This window comes from Miscanthus floridulus, unplaced genomic scaffold (assembly GCF_019320115.1).
Source record: "Miscanthus floridulus cultivar M001 unplaced genomic scaffold, ASM1932011v1 fs_152_1_2, whole genome shotgun sequence".
NCBI classification, from domain to species: domain Eukaryota; kingdom Viridiplantae; phylum Streptophyta; class Magnoliopsida; order Poales; family Poaceae; genus Miscanthus; species Miscanthus floridulus.
Window position 1 is genome coordinate 53,433 of NW_027096280.1, and position 22,918 is coordinate 76,350.

At 44.1% G+C, this 22,918-nt stretch overlaps 2 protein-coding genes across 2 annotated transcripts; one reads left to right on the plus strand and one right to left on the minus strand.

Moving 5' to 3' along the window:
* Positions 1-5,229: 5,229 nt before the first annotated feature.
* Positions 5,230-6,645, minus strand: LOC136530520 (coniferyl alcohol acyltransferase-like). Its single transcript, XM_066523249.1, has one exon. The coding sequence runs from the start codon at positions 6,643-6,645 to the stop codon at positions 5,230-5,232; it is 1,416 nt and encodes a 471-aa protein (XP_066379346.1).
* A 3,007-nt stretch (positions 6,646-9,652) lies between these two features.
* LOC136530527 (uncharacterized) lies at positions 9,653-21,619 on the plus strand. The gene is made up of 9 exons (XM_066523254.1): positions 9,653-9,785; positions 10,141-10,301; positions 10,445-10,537; positions 18,536-18,614; positions 18,709-18,787; positions 19,811-19,850; positions 19,928-20,062; positions 20,343-20,480; positions 21,320-21,619. Exons 2-9 carry the CDS (start codon positions 10,171-10,173, stop codon positions 21,606-21,608), a joined length of 984 nt encoding a protein of 327 aa, XP_066379351.1. The 5' UTR covers positions 9,653-9,785; positions 10,141-10,170; the 3' UTR covers positions 21,609-21,619.
* The last annotated feature ends 1,299 nt before the right edge of the window (positions 21,620-22,918 follow it).

The following is a 22,918-nucleotide window of genomic DNA, read 5'->3' on the forward strand; positions in this document are numbered from 1 at the left end:
CTTTGACGAACTTTCTAGAAATCATAGAGTAATCAATAGAGTCTACTGGAGTACAGATACAGAAATGATTTTTACAAATGTTACTATTCTTGAGGTGGCATGTCCTGCAGGAGTTCATTTTATAGATATAGTTTTTATTTTTTATAGATATATCTGGTGGTGTAAAAGCTAGATGGCTGCCTCGAGAGACAACATGGATGAAGAAATGATGAATATTATCAACACCGGCACTCAATTTACCGATGGTGACCAGCAGGATGTAGATGACGGGAGTCAATACCTGGCTCTTGAAGATAACCAAGAAAATATTGTGCAAGAAAATACTGGCGAGGTATATATATTTATATATATATTTGAATATTATATATATATATATTTGAATATTATATTTATATATATATTTGAATATTATATATATATATATATTTGAACATCTATCATCTATTATGTGTACACATGATATTAATTTATTCTTTTTTATACGTAGCCCTCTGGATCGACGACCACAACGGCGAAAAGCAAAAAAAAATCAAGGCCTGAAAAAGCTATTGGAGGGGCGCTACATAATATCAGAATTCAATATCGAGACAGGCGAACCACTTGGTCCACATGCAAGGAAATTCGTGCAACACCGTGGGTGCCTTGTAAGGGACAGACTTCCGATCAGTGCCCATGAATGGAAGCAAAAGATCAACGAGCCTTATGTTAGTTTTGTCTCTGATCTTGATAAGAATTTAATTTGGGATGATATCCTTCAACATTTCACATTGCAAGCGGATGATTATGATGCTATCAACAATGATGAATTGAAGAAACTAGTTCGAAAGTGGGCTATGAAGAAGATGGCCACACAATTCCAGACTTGGAAGAAATCCCTATATACAAAATACGTCAAGAAGAACCTAACGCCCAATTTTAATACCAGCAGCCCGCTCGCAAAGTTGAGGCCCTACTGGAATGATTTTGTACAGTACAAGACATCAGAAGATGGTGAGGAACGGGTGAGAAGGAACCAAGAGAATGCCCGACAGAAGGTATACCACCATAGCATGGGATCAGGTGGCTACGCGACTGCCATTCTCAAGTGGGAGAAAATGAAAGCGGATATTCTTGCCAAGGGTATCGCACCAGAATCACTCAATTGGCCCACACACGCGAAGAATTGGTTTTTCGCTCATGGGGAAAGACTGGACCTAGAGATCGGAAAGCTGGTTCATGGCACAAAACTCGAAAGAGCAACACAAAGATTGTCTTATGCTCTACAAGCTAAAGCTATTGGTGCGTTCAGGCCTAATAGAGAGAAGGATGAACTGACGTATGCCCTCGGGACCGCTGAACACAGTGGCCAAATAAGAGGTTTAGGACGGAACATTTCTTGGGAGCATGGTTTCCCTTATGATAGAGATACCTACAGAAGCCGACAGAGAAGGAAGGATGAGGATGTAGCGCGGATCAACAGGTTAGAGGAATTGGTTCGTGAGTCACGGGAGGCATTGCTTTAAGCACAGGAGCGCGAAAAAGACATGCAAGCTAGAATGCAGGACGAAATCATAAAGCAAGTGCAAATAGCAATGAGTGCCCAGAGACAGGCATCAAATATAGGAATGAACATTAATATTAGCCCCCTTGATCAGTTGAAAAGTAGCTGCGCTTCTACGAAGTTGCCAAATCAAGATGACGCAATGCTACGTTTCCTCGTGGATGACATCACTGCACCGTTTACATCATGTGAGCTACATATTCCAAAAGAGAATGCCACAATCATGGTGGCTCTCGGTGTTTTTTCTCCTCCAGATCCTACCAAGACACTAAGAATCTATGGGGCAATAATACCACCTGGATATGTTAGCGTCTCAGTGGATAGAGTTAACAAAGGTTTTAGTGACCTGCCTCTTGACATTCCAGGAGGTGATGGAGAGAAGACTCTAGGAGAAGCAGAGAAAACATTCATATTATGGCGCAAGCGCTACATCATTATTCCCGGGGTCTCTAGTCCACCACCACTTCCTCAACTGCTAGACAATAGGTGTGGACAAAAGTGAACAAAACAATTTTTTCACAAACTTTCTATTGACATGCATGATTAATAATAACAATTTCTTATACCTAATTATTCTTTTTTGTAATCACACAGCAGGGCCTCCGCCAACCTAAGTCCAATTATTCAATCTCTAGATCATCATAGTGCTCCGAGCAATCAGGTGGCAACGCCGCCACCGCCGCCACCTCCAAGGAGGTCTCCAACGCCTCCAACAGCTGCCCCACCTCCCTTGATGACTAAGAGGAAGCCAGCTCCTAAGAGGTCCGCCCTGCAAACAAAGTCGTTGTCCCACCAGCCGACAAAGAAGAAAGTCTCATCTAATCCAGTTATTCTCCAAAAAATGTCTTTCGAGAAAAGTAAAAAGGAATTAAAAGCTGCAATAAAAAAAGATATGGACAGTTTCTTCGAAAAAGTAAAAAAAGCAACGAGAAGAGAGGGACAACCCGGAGAAATCATACTTCTACCTACCTCTAGATCTTCTAAGAAAGAAGGTGGACCAGAAAAAGCAGAAATCTCAAAAGACCCGGCCAAAATTAGACTATGACCGCTCTCTCACCAAGTCATTTGAGGCGGCGCAGAAAAATACTAGACCAGGGAAAGGTGTTGCATAACTCGGACAACAATCGCAACAATTAGTCCCCCCTCTTGTCGTTCATAATGAATATGGTTCGAACTTAGACTTAGACATCGATTTTGAGGAGCTGGCTTGGTTTTACGAGAAAACTGGTTTGGACCTTGCCCAAGTGCTCGCTGAAGGACCATCTACTCTGAAACTGGATCCTTGGAAGAAATTTGAACGTGGAAAGAGTCTATACAACCCTAAGGCCTTAGGTGAACTGGGTACGCAAATGTACCTGCTAAACAAGTGGTACATGGCGGCGTGTGAACGGGGAGAGGCCTTTGTTACTGTCAGAGTTAGAAACCAACATTACTTCCGTGGCGATGACGTTCTATATGTCGAGTTTGAAAAATTACACCAACTATGCCACCTAGACTCTCTCGACAAAAGTCTCATTAGCTGCTATTGTCTGTAAGAATGATTATTTTCTACTATTAAAGTGTGTATATATAAAGCTACATGTATATATATACATTATATATCCTCACACTATATTTTTATATATGCAGATATGAGATGACAGAACTCAGAAATAGAAAGGATAATGATGTTGGTTTCGTTGATCCAAATGTCGTATTCAAACACCCTATTCCCCCGCCTCAATGGAAAGCTGAACTCAAGAAAAATCTCATGAGGTTCTTAGTGAACCAACAAAACAAGGACATACTCTTCTCCTACAACTTCAAGTGAGTGTTAAATAATTAATATCGATTATATGGACATTTGTTCAATTATTTGCTTACTAGCTAAGCTATCTTTCATATATATACATATATGTTGACTCTAGTTAATGTCGATCATATTTGTGTATAAAAACATATGCAGCAATCACTGGATATTGATGGTCATCGATATGGCCAATAGTCGGTTGAGAATCTTAGACTCATTAAGAAAAGAGCAAACAGAGTACCAAGACATGATAGATATTATCCAAGGGTAATATAGTCTCTCTAGCAACTATATATACTCCGATCTCTTAACTGCAACAATTATTAAAGACCAAATTAATGTTTTATTTTATGGGGCGCAGTGTTTGGAAAAGTTTCATTGAGAATCACCACATGAAATCTTGCAAAGCGTCACTGGATGTAATCGCACACAAAGTAAGTATGTTTGCGAGTTAACACTATGCATGCTTTCAATTCACCGGATCTTTTTTCTCGTAAAAGTGGGTTCTGAGGCAAGAACAGGGGAAAACACTCGGATATATGTTTGTCGAGTTTATCGGGGCTTAACACAAAAAGAATCCTGAAAAGATCCTCAAGTATGTTATATAAATATTTTCATAATATTCACAATTTCTTTTGTTCTCATATATAAAGTGAGCAACACACACACCACACACACACACACACTCATATATTATATATTATTATATATATATATATAATAATTGCATTCAGTACCACTACAAATAGTAACCACCTATTTACTATAATTTTATATACTAATTACTATAATGTCAATACATATTTACGATAGTTGGGTTACGATAACATGGGGATATTTACCATAACGTTATATTAAACCACTTAGTAAGGAGTTACTATACTTCGTAAATTAACATAGTAATTATCATAACTCAAAGTGGCTACAGAATAAGTTATTCTGTAGCCAGCTACAGGATAGTAGTTCTATATATATATATATATATATATATATATATTAATACTTTTCCTTTAACTTTTATTGAAGACTCTATGGTTGAAGAAAAAAGTCATACGACGTGACCAACTGAAAGCAATTCAAAAGACCATAGTAGGATTTCTTAATGACCAGGTCCTCAACCCCGCCGGCGAGTTCTACAATGACGTCAACGAAACATGGAAGCCAAACTAGATGGAGTAATTTTGTTATCCCAAGGATACAATAGAATATACAATACAACCTTTAATTGTATTATATATATATATATACACACACACAAACATACATATTATATGTACATAAAATAATGTACAATATATGTATATGCATGTAATATATATGTTAGTTTTATATTTTAGTTTATACAAAATGTTCGAACATTATAAACGTGTAGAATACGTATATTATTAGCAGCGTAGAATGCGTATTCGAAAACCTATTCGAAAACCAAAACGAATCATCAATTGAAAATAGAAACAAAAAAAACCTTTAGTCCTGGTTGGTAATACCAACCGGGACTAAAGGGCCGCCCCACGTGGCCAGGCCGGGAGACGCTTTAGTCTCGGTTGGTCTTACCAACTGGGACTAAAGGTGCACCTTTAGTCTCGGGCGCGAAACCAGGACTAAAGGAGGGAACCTTTAGTCCCGATTTGGTACTTCCGGTTCTAAAACCGAGACTAAAAACGGTTGAGAACCAGAAGTACAGCCCGTTTCTCCGCTAGTGATGGTTGTAAACTATCAAGCAGTGGCTTGCTGTTTGCACCAAGATGGTACAAATAGTTGTTATTGCGATGATATGATTGCAGCAAACGCAATATAGACAGTGGATAAATAGTATCAATTGTTGTTATTGCGATGACGATTGCAAGTAATGCGATATGGACGGTACGTCATCAGAAAAAAAAAAAAGCAAGCAAAGCTATCAGATGCGGCTGTGCAGGAACTGTGTGGCAGACAGGCCCAGGTACTCCGCGGTGACGGGCCTGAAGACGCGCGGCTCGTCGGACTCGAGCGCCGCCGCAAGCTGCGTCCACAGGAAAGCGCTGGCAATCCACGAGCCATCACCCCCGGGTCGTGCGGCGATCTGCATGAACCCAGAGCACAACCTCGCCGTCATCGCGCTTGTTGGCAGTACCATAGCGGCGGGGCCGAAGCCGAAGTCCGTGTCGGTGGCGAACGAGGCGAACGAGGTCACGGTCATCGTCGGGCTGCCCAGCCCGATGCACGCGGTCTCGACGTACCGCTCGGTCTTGTGCTCCTCCACCCAGTCCACCAGCTCCTGGATGTGCTCGTTGTACGCCGGCGCTGTGATCGTGTCGCTCACCATGGCGGCCACGTCCGCCAGCGGCGCCCGCGCAACGTGGTCCACGCGCTCCTCTCGGAGCACGAAGGTGGTGACGTTGCCGACGTAGTTGCGCATCGCGGTGCGGAGCTCCGGCGGCGATGTGAGCCGTGGGCGCCCGTCCACCCACCATCCCATCCGGCAGCATGCGTCCGCCGCGCCCACGACGCCGGCGAGGGCCTTCCAGAGGTAGGCCGAAACAGCCTGTACGCGAGTCGCGCGCCGGCCGTTTCGGCTCGCCTCCTCGCGCAGCCAGGCGATGTCGGACGCGTCGACGTAGTACAGGCGCTCGACAAAGCTCTGCTGGAAAGTCAGGACGTTGACCTGGCTCCTGGCGTCCACCGCCGTGAACGCCTCGTTGAGATCGGCGGCGCTGTATGACGGCGTCGGGCGAGGCCGGAACACGGAGCGGTCGAGGTTCGGCTGGGACCCCGTGGAGAGCTTCCCCGACAAGGCGAGCTCTGACCACGCGCTGACGAGCGAGCTGAGCGCTCTCCCGTCGACGAGCAGGTGGTTGGTGGACCACGCCACGGTGAAGCCGCCGCACGAGAACGACACCACCTGAACAGACAGCGCCACGTCCTCGCCGTACGGCAGCTGGATCCTCCTCAAGGACGTGCTCATCTCGGCGTAGTTCAGGCTCGCCAGCGCCACGCCGCCGGCTTCCCCGACCACGAGCTCCGCGCCTTGGTTGCTGCAGTGAACCTCGGGGAGGCCGGAGCTCGGGTTGGTCGCGATGCGGCCGGCGAGAAGGAAGTAGTGGTTCAGCAAGGAAGGCAAGCCAGCCTCGAAGGTGGCCACGACGGCGTCGAAGGCCACGGTGGTGGCCGGAGGCTTGGGGTAGAGGCAGAACATGGCGACCTGTATGGTTTGCGGGAGGAGATCGAGGTTGGAGACGGCGAGGACGTGCGGCTCGATGGAGGTGTTGGATGCCATCACGAGACGGCGGCTCACGACTCGGACATGCAAGTCCTTGCAGCCATGGACGCTAGCCATTCTTCCTCGTACACTCGTGTCTGCTGGCTTGGCTTGCTTGCTTTTGTTACGTCTTACGTGTACTAGCTAGCTAGGCGCGCGGTAGGGTAGATTCTGAAAGAAATGCGCCGCCTACGGCCTACGTATAAACGCACATCCACTTCGATTCTCTGAGATGACATAAACTAGATGCTGAGCTCACTGGCTCTCGAATTTAGCAATGTTTGTGAGCCCTTGAAGTCAACGGAATCTTTCGTAGAAACGGGGGCTTCGATGCCGCTAGGAAAAATAAAAGAACAAGCCAGGCACGATTCAATAATCGAGCTAGGCGGTTGACTTGTAGGATCGTATGATAGGCATGAGTACGCCATTTACAACTTATTAGGAAGAACTTCGAACATATTTGGCAAAAGTTCGGGCGCTGTTAAAAAAATATCTCAATAGTTTGGCATGCATTGTATGTAATTTATTTTACATATGCAACTTCGTCCGACAGTGTATGAGCTAGACCTTGACGTGGTAGACATCGATTTTTTTCTTTTGCTAGTAGTACCAATTTGGGCCTTATTTCTAACGATAATGATATGATTAAAATGCCTGACGGACGGATGCCTCACACCGCTTGGGGTAGAGGCAGAACATGGCGACCTGTATGGTTTGCGGGAGGAGATCGAGGTTGGAGACGGCGAGGACGTGCGGCTCGATGGAGGTGTTGGAGGCCATCACGAGACGGCGCGCGGCTCACGACTCGGACATGCAAGTCCTTGCAGCCATGGACGCTAGCCATTCTTCCTCGTACACTCGTGTCTGCTGGCTTGCTTGCTTTTGTTACGTCTTACGTGTACTAGCTAGGCGCGCGGTAGGGTAGATTCTGAAAGAAACGCGCCGCCTACGGCCTACGTATAAACGCATCCACTTCGATTCTCTGAGATGACATAAACTAGATGCTGAGCTCACTGGCTCTCGAATTTAGCAATGTTTGTGAGCCCTTGAAGTCAACGGAATCTTTCGTAGAAACGGGGCTTCGATGCCGCTAGGAAAAATACACGAACAAGCCAGGCACGATTCAATAATCGAGCTAGGCGGTTGACTCGTAGGATCGTATGCGAGTACGCCATTTACAACTTATTAGGAAGAACTTCGAACATATTTGGCAAAAGTTCAGGCGCTGTTAAAAAAATATCTCAATAGTTTGGCATGAATTGTATGTAATTTATTTTACATAGGCAACTTCATCCGATAGTGTATGAGCTAGACGTTGACGTGAGACATCGATTTTTTCTTTTGCTAGTAGTACCCATTTGGGCCTTATTTCTAACGATAATAATATGATTAATACGCCTGAACGGACGGATGCCTCCCACCACTCACTCTCGCAGCGCTCACGGCCCTCCCCATTCTTATCCATTTACGTCTTGCCCCACACCCGATGACGCGACCATCAATGCTTCCCTAGCTAGTGGCGGCTCCATCCCCCACCCGACGTCCTCCTCCCCTTCCCCGGCAGCTCCTCCCCCACCTCGGCGTCCTCCTTCCGCCACCCCAGCATCCTCCTCCCCCACTCCGGCGGCTCCTTCCCCCACCCCGGCAGTGCCCTTCCCCCCACCCCGACGTCCTCACCCACCGGAATCGTCCAATGCCCGCAGATCCGGTGGCCCTCTCCCCTACCCTGGCGAGATCCAAGCAAGCCGTTAACCCTCCCCTACCCCGACCGGCGATGCCCTCCTTAGATCTGGCAACGCTCTTCTCCCTCGGCTGACGGCGGGCATGGCGGGCGCGCACCATCCAGCGAGCTTGCGCCCACTGCAGTTGCCCACCAGGTAGGTCATGGCCGTGCGGCGATGTTGTGTTTCAAGTGTTTGTGGACGTAAGCCCATGTTTTAGTGTTTCAGATGTTTCATATGTATGTTTCAATTGTTTCATGCGGATGTTGCAAAAGTAGATCGGGTTGTTGCATATGTTGCAATTGTTATACATGTATGTTGCAAGCATCTATCCCAATGTTTCATCTGTTTTTTGCACACGCATGTTGCAAGTGTTTTAGACGCATGTCTCAAGTGTTTCATCTATTTTTTTTGTATGTTGCAAGTGTTTGCATCTGGATGTTTTAAAAGTAGATCGGAATATTGCACATGTTGCAATGGTGTTTCAATTGTATGTTCCAAATGTTTCATCTATTTTAGACGTATGTTGCAAAAGTTTCATCTGGATGTTGCAAAAATGGATCGGGTGTTGCAGGGCGCGGGGTGGGCGTGGGTCCCTACGACAAACGCGGGCGCAGGTGTTGGGGGGCGGGACGCGGGGCGTGAGGCGGGATGTGGACGCAAGAGCGGCACAGGATGCGACGTCCGGCCGGACGTCCGGGCGCTAGGCGTACCATATTTCTAATGGTGAGTGAGTTACTATATGTAAGAAACGTACATATCACTCAAAGATAGCATAATAGTAATAGACAATGTTTCCAAAGGATCAGCTATAGCATAACTTCCTCCGTCTTAAAATCAGTGCTCATCTTGTACTTGAAGGAGTAAGTTTGACTAAATATATATTAAAAGTACTTGAGATTATTTGTCTCTCCAAGAAAATTTAAATGACTTATAATTTGAGACGGAGAGAGTAGCATTTTAGGAAGAACTTTGGTCTCCAAACTGCAAAAACTATGATGACAAATACAATTAAAATATGGGCAACCCTTAATTTTTAGCATGTATTTTAGAAAATCACAAAGATTTTTTTGGAGGCTCTAGGTCCTTAATTTTGGATCCACAAGAAATGGAAAATGTGATACTTTGATATTCTCTTTATTATTACTCATATAAAAGGATTTGCATAAAAAAATCGCCGGGCACTGCCGCGATCAAAGACAAACGGAGAGGCCGAAAGGGATGGCACGAGCTTACGTTGAGCTAGCTTGGCCTGTTGGGCCGCCGTTGCTAAGTATCAACTGGGCCAGAGTACTGCCAGTCCATCAAGGCTAATTTCTGAGGCATCGTCGTCTTCCTTGGTCGGGTGCTGGAGCCACCAAACGCCAACAACGCAAAACTCCGCCGCAGACAGGCCATTGGAAGGAGAAGAAAGGAGTGGGGTCTTCAGTTCAGCTAGCTGGGGCAGCTGCCGTACCCTGCCGTAGGTGGAGCTCCGCCTCTGTCTGCACTTGAGAGGTTGGCAAGACTAGGGATAAATACGGACGGTATTACATTTGTTTTTATACTTCTGTCCGAATTCGGATTCGAATATGGATAGTGTCAACTATATTGGATAGGATATGATTGAATATCGACATCATAAATATATGATTTGAGTATTCGGATACGGATACGGTATCGAATGTTGGATATCCGGACTCGGATACGGACAGATCTCAACCCCGCAGGACTCATCCGCGTGTGCGGCCTACACCGAGAACACAACCACCCACGCCTAGGTTCTTGTGGTGGATTCACTGGATTCAACCAATTGATTGCTATTTTGAACTGCGATTCTGTGAATTTGTGATCCTGTTAATTTCCACCACAGTCTTCTTGCGGGCCAGAAACACGAATCACGATGATTCCAGGAATAGCCCCCAAGACGGCGGCGCTGCCGGTGGCCTGGGCACCTCAGCCTCGGCACAAGTTCGTGTTCGGCGCGGGCTTCGTCGGCCGCTACGTCTCGGAGCGCCTCCTCGCGCAGGGCTGGTTGGTTACCCTCTCACTCTTGCCCCGCCGACTTCATCCTCCCTGCTTCTCGCTGGCTGGGCGGCTCCGGCGCAAATCAAGCCCTTAATTTCTAGTTCCCCGTCTCAGCTTGATTTCTGATTTGGGAGTGGGTGAATTTACAGGCAGGTCTCTGGGACGTGCACCAGTGCCACCAAGAAGAGGGAGCTCGAGATGCTGGGCATGAATGCTTTCGTTTTCAATGCCACACAGAGCAGGTGTGGATTCGTGCTGCTTATCCTGGCCCCTTTTCATACTTGCACTTGTTTCTAGCCTGCTCCTTTTGCTTGAACATTGATGGTTCATCAGCCAGAAACATTTCTAAATAATGAATCAAATATAATGAAAGCAGAAACAACCTAAATCGTCAATAAGTTGCTGGATTCACCTGTAGGAACTAGTAAGCAGGTGGGAAGCCCTTCCTATAGTCCACTGATTATTCCCTTAATGATAGTAATCCCACTGGCACATTTTACTTGCAAAGACCGTAGAGATGGGCCTATAGCAGTTTCTGGTGAAATCATGCAGAAGCAGGTGGTAACAAGGTTACTAATCCGTTAGTTTGGCTTTGTAACGCATTGCTTGCACTAGGTAACTGTTTGCAGCATAGATTCACTAGCCGTAATTTAAGCCTATCAGATAGGCTAGTTGGTAGAGGTTAGTTTACTTAGCTACCATGATATCAAACTGTGTATCTGACAACATTCTGAGGTCTGAGCACCCCTTGTTACTTAGCATGTGTTCTCCATATCCTCTTGCACATATTAATGACTGTGTGTTACGGCGCTTGCAGTGTGGTGTGTTAAAATTATAGGATCATTAGATGTAGATCTAGGGGTGCCGACTTGACTAGAATAGGATAAACATGCCCTAGAACATGGACTACGAGATCCAAGAGGGAGAGGGGAGTAGAGGTACCGACCATCGAAGGGCTTGGTGGAGCTGGAACTGTCCATCGCGTCGGTAGAGAGGGCGGTGAAGAGGTGGCGCTCCAGTGGCGGTGTAGCGGTGAAGTGGTCCAACGGCAACGGCGACCCGGTGATGGTGCTTCTCGTCGCTGGTTGCGCCCCACACTAGATCAGGTTAGGTTTTGTCGGTGGGCATGGCGGCTCACGGTGAACCTCGTACTGAGAGCCGTCGGCCCTACCTCTCTTTGTAGCGCAGTGCGACGGGGGTCCACCAACCATGTAGGGTTGAGCGCCCTCGATCAGGGCGCGAGGTCAAGACCCAACTCGGCCGTTGGGCCGAGCTGGAGGGATCAACACTAACAATCTTCCCCTTGATCTCATCTTATTACTTAAACTTAACTTACTTTATCTTTTTTTTATTCCATCACAGATCAGTGCATAGAGCGTGCCTCATCGTCACGGTCAGTGCCATTAGATTAACAGCTACAATGCACCTCTCTGTTTTGAAACAGAATCTCAACTAGGCCCTTATTGTCCAGGAATCATAGGCTTTTCCTTAAACCCATGCCGGTTAAGTGTTCTCTGAACATGTTGGGTGGTAAGCCTTTTATAAGCGGATCCACGAGCATCTTTTCTATACTTATTTGCTCAAGACTAATTATATGATCTCGGACTTTATCTTTCACAACATAATACTTTATGTCAATGTGTTTGACAGCACCACTTGACTTATTGTTGTGAGCATAACATATTGCTGGATTATTATCGTAGTATAACCTGAGTGGCTTATGTATGTCGTCTACCACTTTCAACCCGGGTATGAACTTCTTCAGCCAATTCATCTGCCCTATGGTCTCATAACACGCTACAAACTCGGCATACATCGTAGATGATATAGTGATGGTTTGCTTGGAGCTTTTTCACGATATAACTCCTCCTGCGAGAGTAAATATATATCCTGACATGGACTTTCTATCATCTCCCGCATAATCTAAATCTAAATACCCATCTATGTGTAGGGAATCAGATCTTCTATACGTTAGCATGAGGCCTTTTGTGCCTTGCAAGTAACGCACAACTTTCTTTACCAGTCTCCAATGTTATATTCCTAGATTATTCTGATAGCTGCCAAGTAACCCGGTAACAAACGTCAAGTCAGGGCGTGTATACACTTGAGCATACTATAAACTTTCGATAGCTGACGTATAGTTTTCATTTGATCGATCTCATATTGGTTTCTAGAACATTGGAATTCCCCAAATCTATCACCCTTGACTATAGGAGCAGGTGAAGGCTTATAATTTTGTATACAATATTTCTTTAGAACCTTTTCTAAGTATGTCTTTTGTGATAATCCTAAAACTCCCTTTCTTCTATCTCGGTGAATCTCTATTTCTAGAACGAACAAAGCTTCACCGAGATCCTTCATATCAAAATTTGAGGACAAGAACTTCTTCGTTTCTAGTAGTAGATTAACACCACTACTGGCGAGTAAGATGTTATCCACATACAAGATTAGGAAAATGTATTTCCCATTCTTGAACTTTGTATAAACGCAATTGTCATCTACATTTTTTTGAAACCCAAACTTCCTTATTGTTCTATCAAACTTTAAATACCACTATCTTGATGCTTGTTTTAATCCGTAAATGGTTTCTTCAGGCGGCATCCCATACGTTCCTTTCATTCCACAACAAAACCTTTTGGTTGTGCCATGTAAATATTTTTCTCAAAATCCCCATTTAGGAACGTCGTCTTTACATCCATCTGATGTAATTCTAAATCGTAATGTGCTACAAGCGCCATTATAATTCTAAAAGAATCCTTACATGAGACTAGAGAAAATATCTCATTGTAATCTATGCCTTCTCTTTGCGTGAAGCCTTTCGCCACAAGTCGCGCTTTAAATCTTTCTACATTCCCTTTGGAGTCATATTTAGTTTTGTAGACCCATTTACAGCCTATTGTCTTGGCTTCTTTAGAAATTATTTCTAAGTCCCAAACAACATTGGTATCCATTGATCTCATTTCATCTTGTATGGCTTCAAGCCACTTTGATGAGTGAGCGCTTCTCATGGCTTCTTCAAATGAGGTGGGATCACCCTCTATTTGAAATTCTTCACATTCATAGACTTCGTAGTAATTAGGAATGATTGGTTTCCTGACTCTTTGAGACCTTCTAGGGGCCTCGTTAGTTGACGCTTGTTCTGTATGAGGCTATTGTTGCTCTTCCTCATGTGTGACAACAGGTTCTACAGGATCCTGAAGGACAGGTTCCTCATGTTCATTCATTATCGCCATAGGAGAACTAACAACAGGTGCTGTTACTACAGTGTCTTGCACTGTTGGTACATCAACAACAGGTAGCGTGAAGAATGGCTCCTGAACCATCAGAGTAGGTACATGTACCCGCTTCTCATCTAGGTTAATTTCTCGCGCTACCATGCTCCCCTTGATCAACTCTTCCTCTAAGAATACATCATGTCTTGTTTCTACAAACTTTGTATGTCTGTCAGGACAATAAAAGCAATAACCTTTTGACTTTTCTGGATAGCCAATGAAATGACAACTGAGTGTCTTCGAGTCTAGCTTTCCTATGTTTGGGTTAAAGACTTTAGCCTCAGCTGGACAACCCCACACACGTAAATAGTTAAGTGAGGGTTCTTTTCCTGTCCACAACTCATATGGTGTTTTGAGCACTGACTTGTTTAGCACTCGATTAAGAATATGAATGGCGGTTTTTAACGCATTCATTCATAAACTTATCGGTAGAGTAGAGTAACTTATCATACTTCTCACCATATCCATTAAGGTACGGTTGCGTCTTTCAGCTACTCCATTTTGCTGAGCCTCTCCCGGTGTAGAGTACTGGGCAACTATGCCATATTCCTGTAAAAACCTAGCAAAAAGGTTCAGGAACTTGGCCATATGGGGTGTGTCGGCCGTAGTATTCCCCCCACGGTCGGATCTTATTAATATCTTAATCTTTAAATTATGCTGATTTTCTACTTCAGCCTTAAATATCTTAAATTTATCCAATGCTTCTGATCTTTCCTTAATTGAATAAATATAGCCATAATGAGAATAATCATATGTAAATGTTATAAATGAATCATAACCATCCACAATCTTCACATGAAAAGGACCATAGATGTCTGTGTGAATTATTTCTAAAATTCCTACGCTTCCTTTGACATCTTTCTTTATTTTCTTAACATACTTTCCTTTTATGCAATCAATGCATTGTTCTAAATCTAAAAATTCTAATGGCAGAAAAATTGATTTCTTAATCAATCGTTCTATTCTCCCCCTCGAAATATAGAGTAAACGATAATGCTATAATTTCGATGATACATTATGAACTCTCTTCTGCTTATTGAGCGGGAACTTTCTGCACTAGGTACGCCCTTTATAGACGAGGAGGCATTCTCATTCTCAATGCTCACAACATACACATTCTCAGAAAAGTGATAACAAATAAAGCTTGTCTTGTCGGAAGGCAAGACGAACACACTTATTATTAAACACAATCTGACATTTGCTATTACCAAAATGGCAATCATATCCATCATCGTCTAGACGAGAAACACTTATTAGATTTCTATGCAAAGAGGGTACATAAAGGACATCTAAAAGCTGAAGTACAAAATGATCATCTAATTCTAGTGAGAGTTCTCCAATGGCTTCAACTTTAGCTTCAACTCTATTTGCTACTTTAATTCTTCTTTCTCCTCTTTGCAGGGTCCTCCTCGTATGGAATCCCTGTAATAACTTTGCAACATAAATAGTTACACCTGAGTCAATCCACCAAGTAGATTTTTCATAACTTAAATACAAGGACTCATCTATGAATATAATAATGTTCTCACCTCTCTTCAAAAGGCTCTTCAGGAAATCTGGACAGTTCTTTTGGTAATATCCATGCTTCTTTCACCATTTGCATTGATTCTTGTCAACTTGGATATTGTTGTTCTTCTAATGGTGATCATTCTGAGGGGCTTTCCCTCGAGGTTTGGCATTCTTATTAAAGTTCTTCTTTTTATAGTCCTTCACATGGTTAGCAGAGTCACCATGTGAGCTCTTAAGCCTCTCCTCTTCTTGCACACACATTGCAATGAACTTCTCAATGTCCCACTTGTCTGGTTGTAAGTTGTAGTTCACAACAAAAGTCTCATACTCTTTGGGCAAAGAAGTAAAAATCAAATGAATTAGGAACTCATCCTTGAGCCCCAAGTCCATTGGCTTGAGCTTAGATGCCGTGTTGCTCATCTTCAATATGTGCTCTCTAATCCCTCCACCAGAGTATTTGTCATTAACTAACTTCTTAATGAGAGTGCTTGCATAAGCCTTTGAAGAGCCAGTAAACTGACTCTCCACTTTCTTGAGATATTCGGTGGCGGTGTCACAATATGGAATTGATCCCCTTAATGCATCTAAATTAGTGGACTTGGCCACCATCAAGCACTTGTGGTTCGAAATGTGCCACTTCTTATGATCAAGATTGTATTTCATTCTCACTTCTGTATGATCTCGCTGCCAAGCAGTGAAATCAGCATCAGTTTTATTCTCTACTCTCACCGGGTCCACTAGCTCAGTAGGACACGGAGATGTAAGTGCTAGGTCATTCTCGGACAGCGCAAGTGCCGACTCATACTTCTCTCGCCATACGCGATAGTTGCCCCCTTCAAGAGGCGGAATGTGCGAGATGAATGCCATAGGGTTGAGTCCTGAAAACATCATCAAAGAAAGTGAGAAAACATGATATACTAATTGCATGGCTTAATTTAACGTTGGTCAAAATTAAAACATACAATGTGATTCTACATTAATTCTACATCACCGATGGGCAGAAATAGAACTAATGCATAGAACTCATAAATAAAAATTTATAATATTGCTATCATCAACTTTGGTCATAAAATAACAATATCATAAATACAACATTCTTCTACATTAATTCTATATCACCGTTGGGCAGAAATTGAATTAATGCATGAAAAATAACTCATGAATAAACTTATAATATTGTTAGCATCAACGTTGGTCAGAAAATAACAATACCATAATTTAACTTAAACAAATATGACTACTCTAATTAAATTTTTCCGTTGGTTCCAATTTAATTAGAGGATAAAACATTAACATAGCAGCGGAAACATGAAAATACTCTATTTTTCTAGAAGCATTTTTGAGTACTTATCTACTCTCTAAAATTGAACACGTTGGTGCAAATTTATAGAGATAAAAACTAGATTAAAACATATTGTCAAAATGCCACTGAAAAAATAGAAAAAAAAACTTAAAACTGTCGTCAACTGTTCATTCGGCCCAGCCTAGAAAGTGAGGCCCGCGGCCCGTTAGGCGTTCGCGTGCGCCTCTACACTCCGCGCCCAGGCTGCAACCTGGGCCTAGGTCGAGAAAGCTGTTCCCCGCCTGGGCCAAAAGCCGGCTCGGCCGTCCAGAGCTATCCATCTGGATCGGACGGCTCCCCGGAGTCCTCTCCTGATCAAAGCCATGGCCGCCTTCCTCCCCCAAAACCCTAGGTCTCATTTCTTCTCCTCCCCTTTTCTCTCAGCGCAGCGACGCAGCAGCGGCGGTGACTCAAGGCTGCCGGAGAACAGAAGGCCGGTGATGCCGTAGGCCCCCTCGCCGGCGCGTGCGTTCGCCCGAGGGTGAACGTGCCACCGTCGAGCGGGCTTGTAGTGGCGCCCTCAGCCAGGGCTCGCACGCACGGCGACGAGCATGGCTTGACCATCTTCTGGCGTGTCGGCGGGCGCGGCGGTGTGTCCTTCCCGCACGCGGCGGTGTCGACGGTGGTGAAGAAACCAGGTAGGTCCTCTCCTTCTCCGTCCGTTCCCCTTCTAGGGTTAGGGTGATTCAACTCGATTCGTTTCTTTCGATTCATCTCCTTCTAATTTCTCTTGTATTTCTACCCCAAAATCTAGATCTACACGCTGGCGTAGGTGACTGATACCATTGTTAAAATTACAAGATCATTAGATGTAGATCTTGGGGTGCTGACTTGACTAGAATAGGATAACCATGCCCTAGAACATGGACTACGAGATCCAAGAGGGAGAGGGGAGCAGAGGTACCGACCATCGAAGGGCTTGGTGGAGCTGGAACCGTCCATCGCGTCAGTAGAGAGGGCGGTGAAGAGGTGGCGCTCTAGTGGCGGTGTAGCGGTGAAGTGGTCCAACGGCGATGGCGTCCCGGTGATGGTGCTTCCCGTCGCTGGTTGCGCCCCTCACTAGATCAGGTTAGGTTTTGTCGGTGGGCGTGGCGGCTCACGGTGAACCTCGTATTGAGAGTCGCCGGCCCCCACCTCTCTTTATAGCGCAATGCGACGGGGGCCCACCAACCATGTAGGGTTGAGAGCTCCCGAACAGGGCGCGAGGTCAAGGCCCAACTCGGCCGTTGGGCCGAGCTGGAGAGATCAACACTAACATGGTGAACGAAGGGGAGAGTTGAGGAGAAGGCTGGACTGGGAATTGGAACGCAAGGGATAGCGAGGAACGTCGGCGGTGGAGGAATCGTTCCCGATCGTGGAACTCTGCCCAAGTGCGGTCCCGATCGAAGTCCCTGCCATCGTTCTCGTCACGGCTGTCACGGTGATCGTCCCGGGCGTCGCGGTGAGCGTCCCCGCCGCCATGGTTGTCGTCCTCGCCGCTGCTCTTCCCGGCGTCAGGTTTCCCCATCTCCACATGCGCGAGCCGTGCATCATGCGAGTTGAGGCGATTGTTCTTGGTGGTGAGCTGGCCCAAGAAGCGATCCAACTTGGCATCCATGGCCGCAGGATCGAAGGTGCCGGACATGGTAGTCGATGCACCCGTGAAGGTCTCCGATACCAAATTGTTACGGCGCCTGCGGTGTGGTGAATGAAGGGGAGAGTGGAGGAGAAGGCTGGACTGGGAATTGGAACGCAAGGGATAGCGAGGAACGTCGGCGGTGGGTTCTTCTCCGGTGGGCACGGCTGAAGCGTTCGACGCCACCGTCGAAGGGAAACTCCCACCCCGATAACCAGGGAGAGTTTATTCCTTCTTCGATAATGATTACAATCTCCTAAGGTGCCCTTTATAGTATAGGTGCACTTTCCTAAACAAACTCCAATCTAATCTCTCCCTGATCTAATCTACTAAAGAGTCCAGCCTAGCCACAGCTTGGGCCTGCTGGCTGGCTTGGTCGATGCCTATAGGTGCGTCCAAAGGAGTCTATAACACTGTGATGATAGTATGTTCCTGTACATAAATTTCTCTGTTCTTGGTTGAGTTTTTAAGTGGTTATTACTGATAGATATGTCATTTGCAGCCTGGAAAATATTCACAGTTTGCGACAAGCAACTCACTTGCTCATCTCCATCCCACCCATCCCTGGAATTGGTGATCCTGTAAGTTGTAAGTCAATCATTGCTTGCTTTTGTTTGATCAGGCTTTAATGCTAACTGGATTTCACTTTATGGTAATTTGCACCTGTTACCCCAGCTACTTAAATTAGATGAAGACCTGAGGAGAATGCTCAGCCATGGTAATCTTGAATGGTTATGCTACCTTTCTTCAACAAGTAAGCTCTCAAATATTTTGTGCATATTCAGCTTTAATTGCATGATATTTTCATTTAATCTGTTCATTATTTGTAAATCATATGCTACTTGGGGTTGGGGATTTTAGGGTTGTTAGGGTGAAGTTGCTCACCTGCTGCTCAAAGTTGTCAAGTTTTGTTGGGGTTAGTCAGGAGAATTGCTGCAATCAGTCAGGGGAATAAATATGTCAATATTTTGTTTATAAGCTAAAAGCTGCAATATTAAAGAAAACGACCACCCCAATGGCATTGCACTAAGAAGCTTCTCACATGCAGGCCGAGAAACACCCGAAAGGCCAGCTGCCCTGGATGTGCTGCGGACATGTGTATCTCGCTAAAACTGATTCAGATGTTTATCGTATAACTCAGGAACACAGCTACTGAGGGGTGTATTTTAACCCAGGCCTTTTTAAATTCGCTCCCATAGGGAGTTGAACCCAAAACCTGAGGGGGAGGGGGGTTCTTATTCTTGCAGTATCATTAGAAATTGATGTTTCCTATGAAAACTAGCAGGCTCAAATAGCGGGGAAGAAAAACAAATATCTTCTCTAAGCAGTTGTGATGCAGAGACTTGAAATTTCACTATCTAATACACCCAAACATCCAAACATGGGGATAGACCCCTCATATAAATCTTATTTAGTTGCCAACATATTATATGTGGAGTAACATCAAATTGAGCAGAGTGCTTCTTCCATTCTTCTGCTTATAGTATCATGTTAGCCATTAACTATACAACAAACTGGCGTGAAGTATATTTACTAATTTACAAGCGTTTTGTGGCTAGCACTGCATTTGGAGATCTGTGGGTGATTTGCACAGGGCAGCTATTGCAGTTGACGCATTACTCGATGCATATATTTCTTTTTCTCTTGTCATGCACTTAATTTGAAGTTGTCAAACATTGAAGCTGAGTCAAGGGTAATAACAAATCATGCTGTGTGCAGGTCACCATATAAGAGATTTTCCTTAGAAAGCTACTTCGTGACACTTTCTTACTTTCAGGTGTGTATGGTGATTGTGGTGGTGTATTGGTTGATGAGGAGTAAGGGACTTATTGGTTCTTTTCTTGTCCATGAAGTACATTTTAATAGAAAGCTAAATACACTGCTGTGCATGCAGTCATACAGTAAACCCAAAGAGCGAGTCTGCCAAGTTAAGATATAACGCAGAAAAAGGATGGCTGAATCTTATTGATGACCCAAATATGTCTGCTTTTATATTCCGTTTTGGTGGAATATATGGGCCTGGAAGAAGGTTTTGACCTGCTGAAATTTCATTCCATTTCACCATTTTAATTTCTACTAATTCAGTTTGACCAAAAATGGAACATTTGTTGGCATGCTGATTAGTAGCACTGTGTAAAGCTTATGGAAACTGAAACATATCTATAATGCCAGGCCAAATAATAGAATAGATTTTGACATGAAGAATATATTATTGGAGACTGTTGTAGTACCTTGATGACTGTTTTGTGAAATTCTTTGTTTCATAGTTCTTTTCTTATATTCCAATGACTAGACCCTGTTTACTGCAGTGCTTTGGACACCTTAGCCAAGGGCAAATCTTTGTCACAGAGACAGAAGTTGCGAGAATCTAAGCAGTATACTGCACGAATCCACGTGGCTGACATCTACCAGGCTGTCTTGGCTAGCATGAGCATCAGATGTGCAAGGTTTCCTTTCCGGATGCATTGATGTCACTTCAGTTTGTGATATCCAACAATATTTCAGTCTTAATTCCTGTGCCACGTTGCTTGTGGAAATGCACAACCAAGATATTTCAACTGTATCTCTGTTTTCTCTAGAAGACATCTTACTTACCAATTAACCAACATAATTATATCATGCATCATGACGTTTCTTAGGGTAAAAAGTAGAGTGGGAATTTCACATTTTGTGCAATGAGACTTTGCATGGTACTCCCTCCGTTCCAAACTATAAGTCGTTTTAACTTTTCTAGATACATAATTTTTATTATGTATCTAGGCATAATATATATCTAGATATGTAGCAAAACCTATGTATCTAGAGAGACAGAACTAATAATTTAGAAAGGATGGAGTACCATGTTTAGTACCTCTACTAGATGCAATATTTGCACGTTTGATATTCTGATCATACACTATTCAAATATAAAAACTTCAATTCCAAACCCATGTACACTTGGTACTCTAGTTTTTAGTCATGTTTGGTTCTTTGTAGCGACCTAGTAAAATCTGAAATACTATCTCTGTTTTTGTTTACTTGTCACCGAAATTTTTACTGTAGCAATTTTGACCATACGTTTTTTCTGCAAAAGATTTTTTTAGATACATCAAGTTTTCATATATATGATTCTTTATTGAACATACTTCATTAGTGTTATATACATTGAAGTATCTAAGATTTTTTTAGAAGAAAAAACAGATGGTCGAATTTGCTATAGTAAAAAGTTGCAGACAAGTAAACACAAACGGAAGGAAGTATCTTGTTTGCTAATGATTCACTTCTCATGTTTATAATTCTATTCCAGGAAAATATTTAATGTGGTGGATGACGACCCTGCCCCAAGAGCTGAAGTTTTTGCGTTTGCTAGGAGTTTGATACAGGGGAGATATCCTGATCTGATAACTGAAACCATTGATGCCAAGTCTACAGGCTCAGATTATCAAGAGATAATTGTACCTGCAGAGAAACGGGTTTCTAATGCTCGGATGAAGCAGGAACTTGGTGTTAATCTGCTTCATCCAACTTATAGATCTGGCCTGCAGAGTATCCTTGATGTTCGGCAAATTCAATCTCAACTTCCCAATAGAAGTTAGTGATGTTTTAGTCTTGGAAGACATATAACCTGTTCGCTTGTTGGTTTCAGCCAGCCCAAACCAGCCAACCAACAGTGTTTTTCTCTCGCAACAAATCAGCACCAGTCAGTTAAAACCAGCCCAGAAACCAACCAGCGAACATGCCCATAGGTGCATGCGTGCATCTGTCCTTGAATTGGTTCAGATATAATCAGATATAATAATCTAGTGGATGATAGACACCCTATACACGTTGTAGCCTTTTTTTTGCTGAGCTGGGCTCTTGTTATTTTTAGCCATGTTTACAAATCGTAGTCAAACCAGATAATTAAGCAAATCAAGCAGGCAACAGATTCTTCAAATTAACTAATTAAGCAAATCATCATTCAAATGAAAGCTCCATCCGTAGTATGTACAGATTCTTCATCTTCCTCAGTTGCTGTTGCTGAACCAGATTCTACATGCTGATCTTGGCTCTCACTGTCATCTCCTTCATCAGTATCTTGGGCCGTTGTCTTCCTTGGGCAGTTTCTATTCCTAGCACAGTTCCTGTTCCTTGTTCTAGACCTTGTATATCCAATTTTTCTTGTTTTTTTTTGGGTCTGCACGTATTTTATTGTTCCAAAAATAATCCACACAATGTTCATGTATCCACACGGCATTTTTTTGCCCTAAAAACTATTGTTTTTTTTCCAAATAAGCAAACGGATTGATTAATTTATAATGTACTCCTGTTTTTCCAAATGAGCAAACGCATTTTTTTGCCCTAAAAACCATTGTGTACTCTTGTTTTTAACACTTCTGTATTGACTATGTTCTCGTAGATAGGCAGGAGCCACGTAATTGTACTTTTTCCATGTACATTAGGAGACACATGATTATCAAACAGCATGGCTTGCGCTCGGACGTTCGGATTCGCTCCGTCCCACGCGTGTACTCCGTTCCCGTATCTGCGCCCGCCAGTCATTCCCTAGACCCGCTCATCTCTCTCCGCACGGACGACATTCGAGAGCTGGGACCCGGCGTGCCCCGACCGGAGCACACATCTGCCCGCCCCCAACGCTCTGTCTGCAACCCCCCCCCCCCCCCCGCGGCGCGGCGCGCGCACCGTCCTCCTGCCCCCCCCCCCCCCCGGGCGAACAACATAAAACACTTGCAACATAATTTTTTTAAAGCAACATACATTTGAAAAAAAATAAAACACTTGGAACATGCACTTGCAACATGTGTAGAACACATGAAACATCCAAAAAAATAACACTTGCAACTTGCAACATGAAATCACTTGCTGCAACATAAGACTGAAACAACCGAAACAGTTTGGAACATAC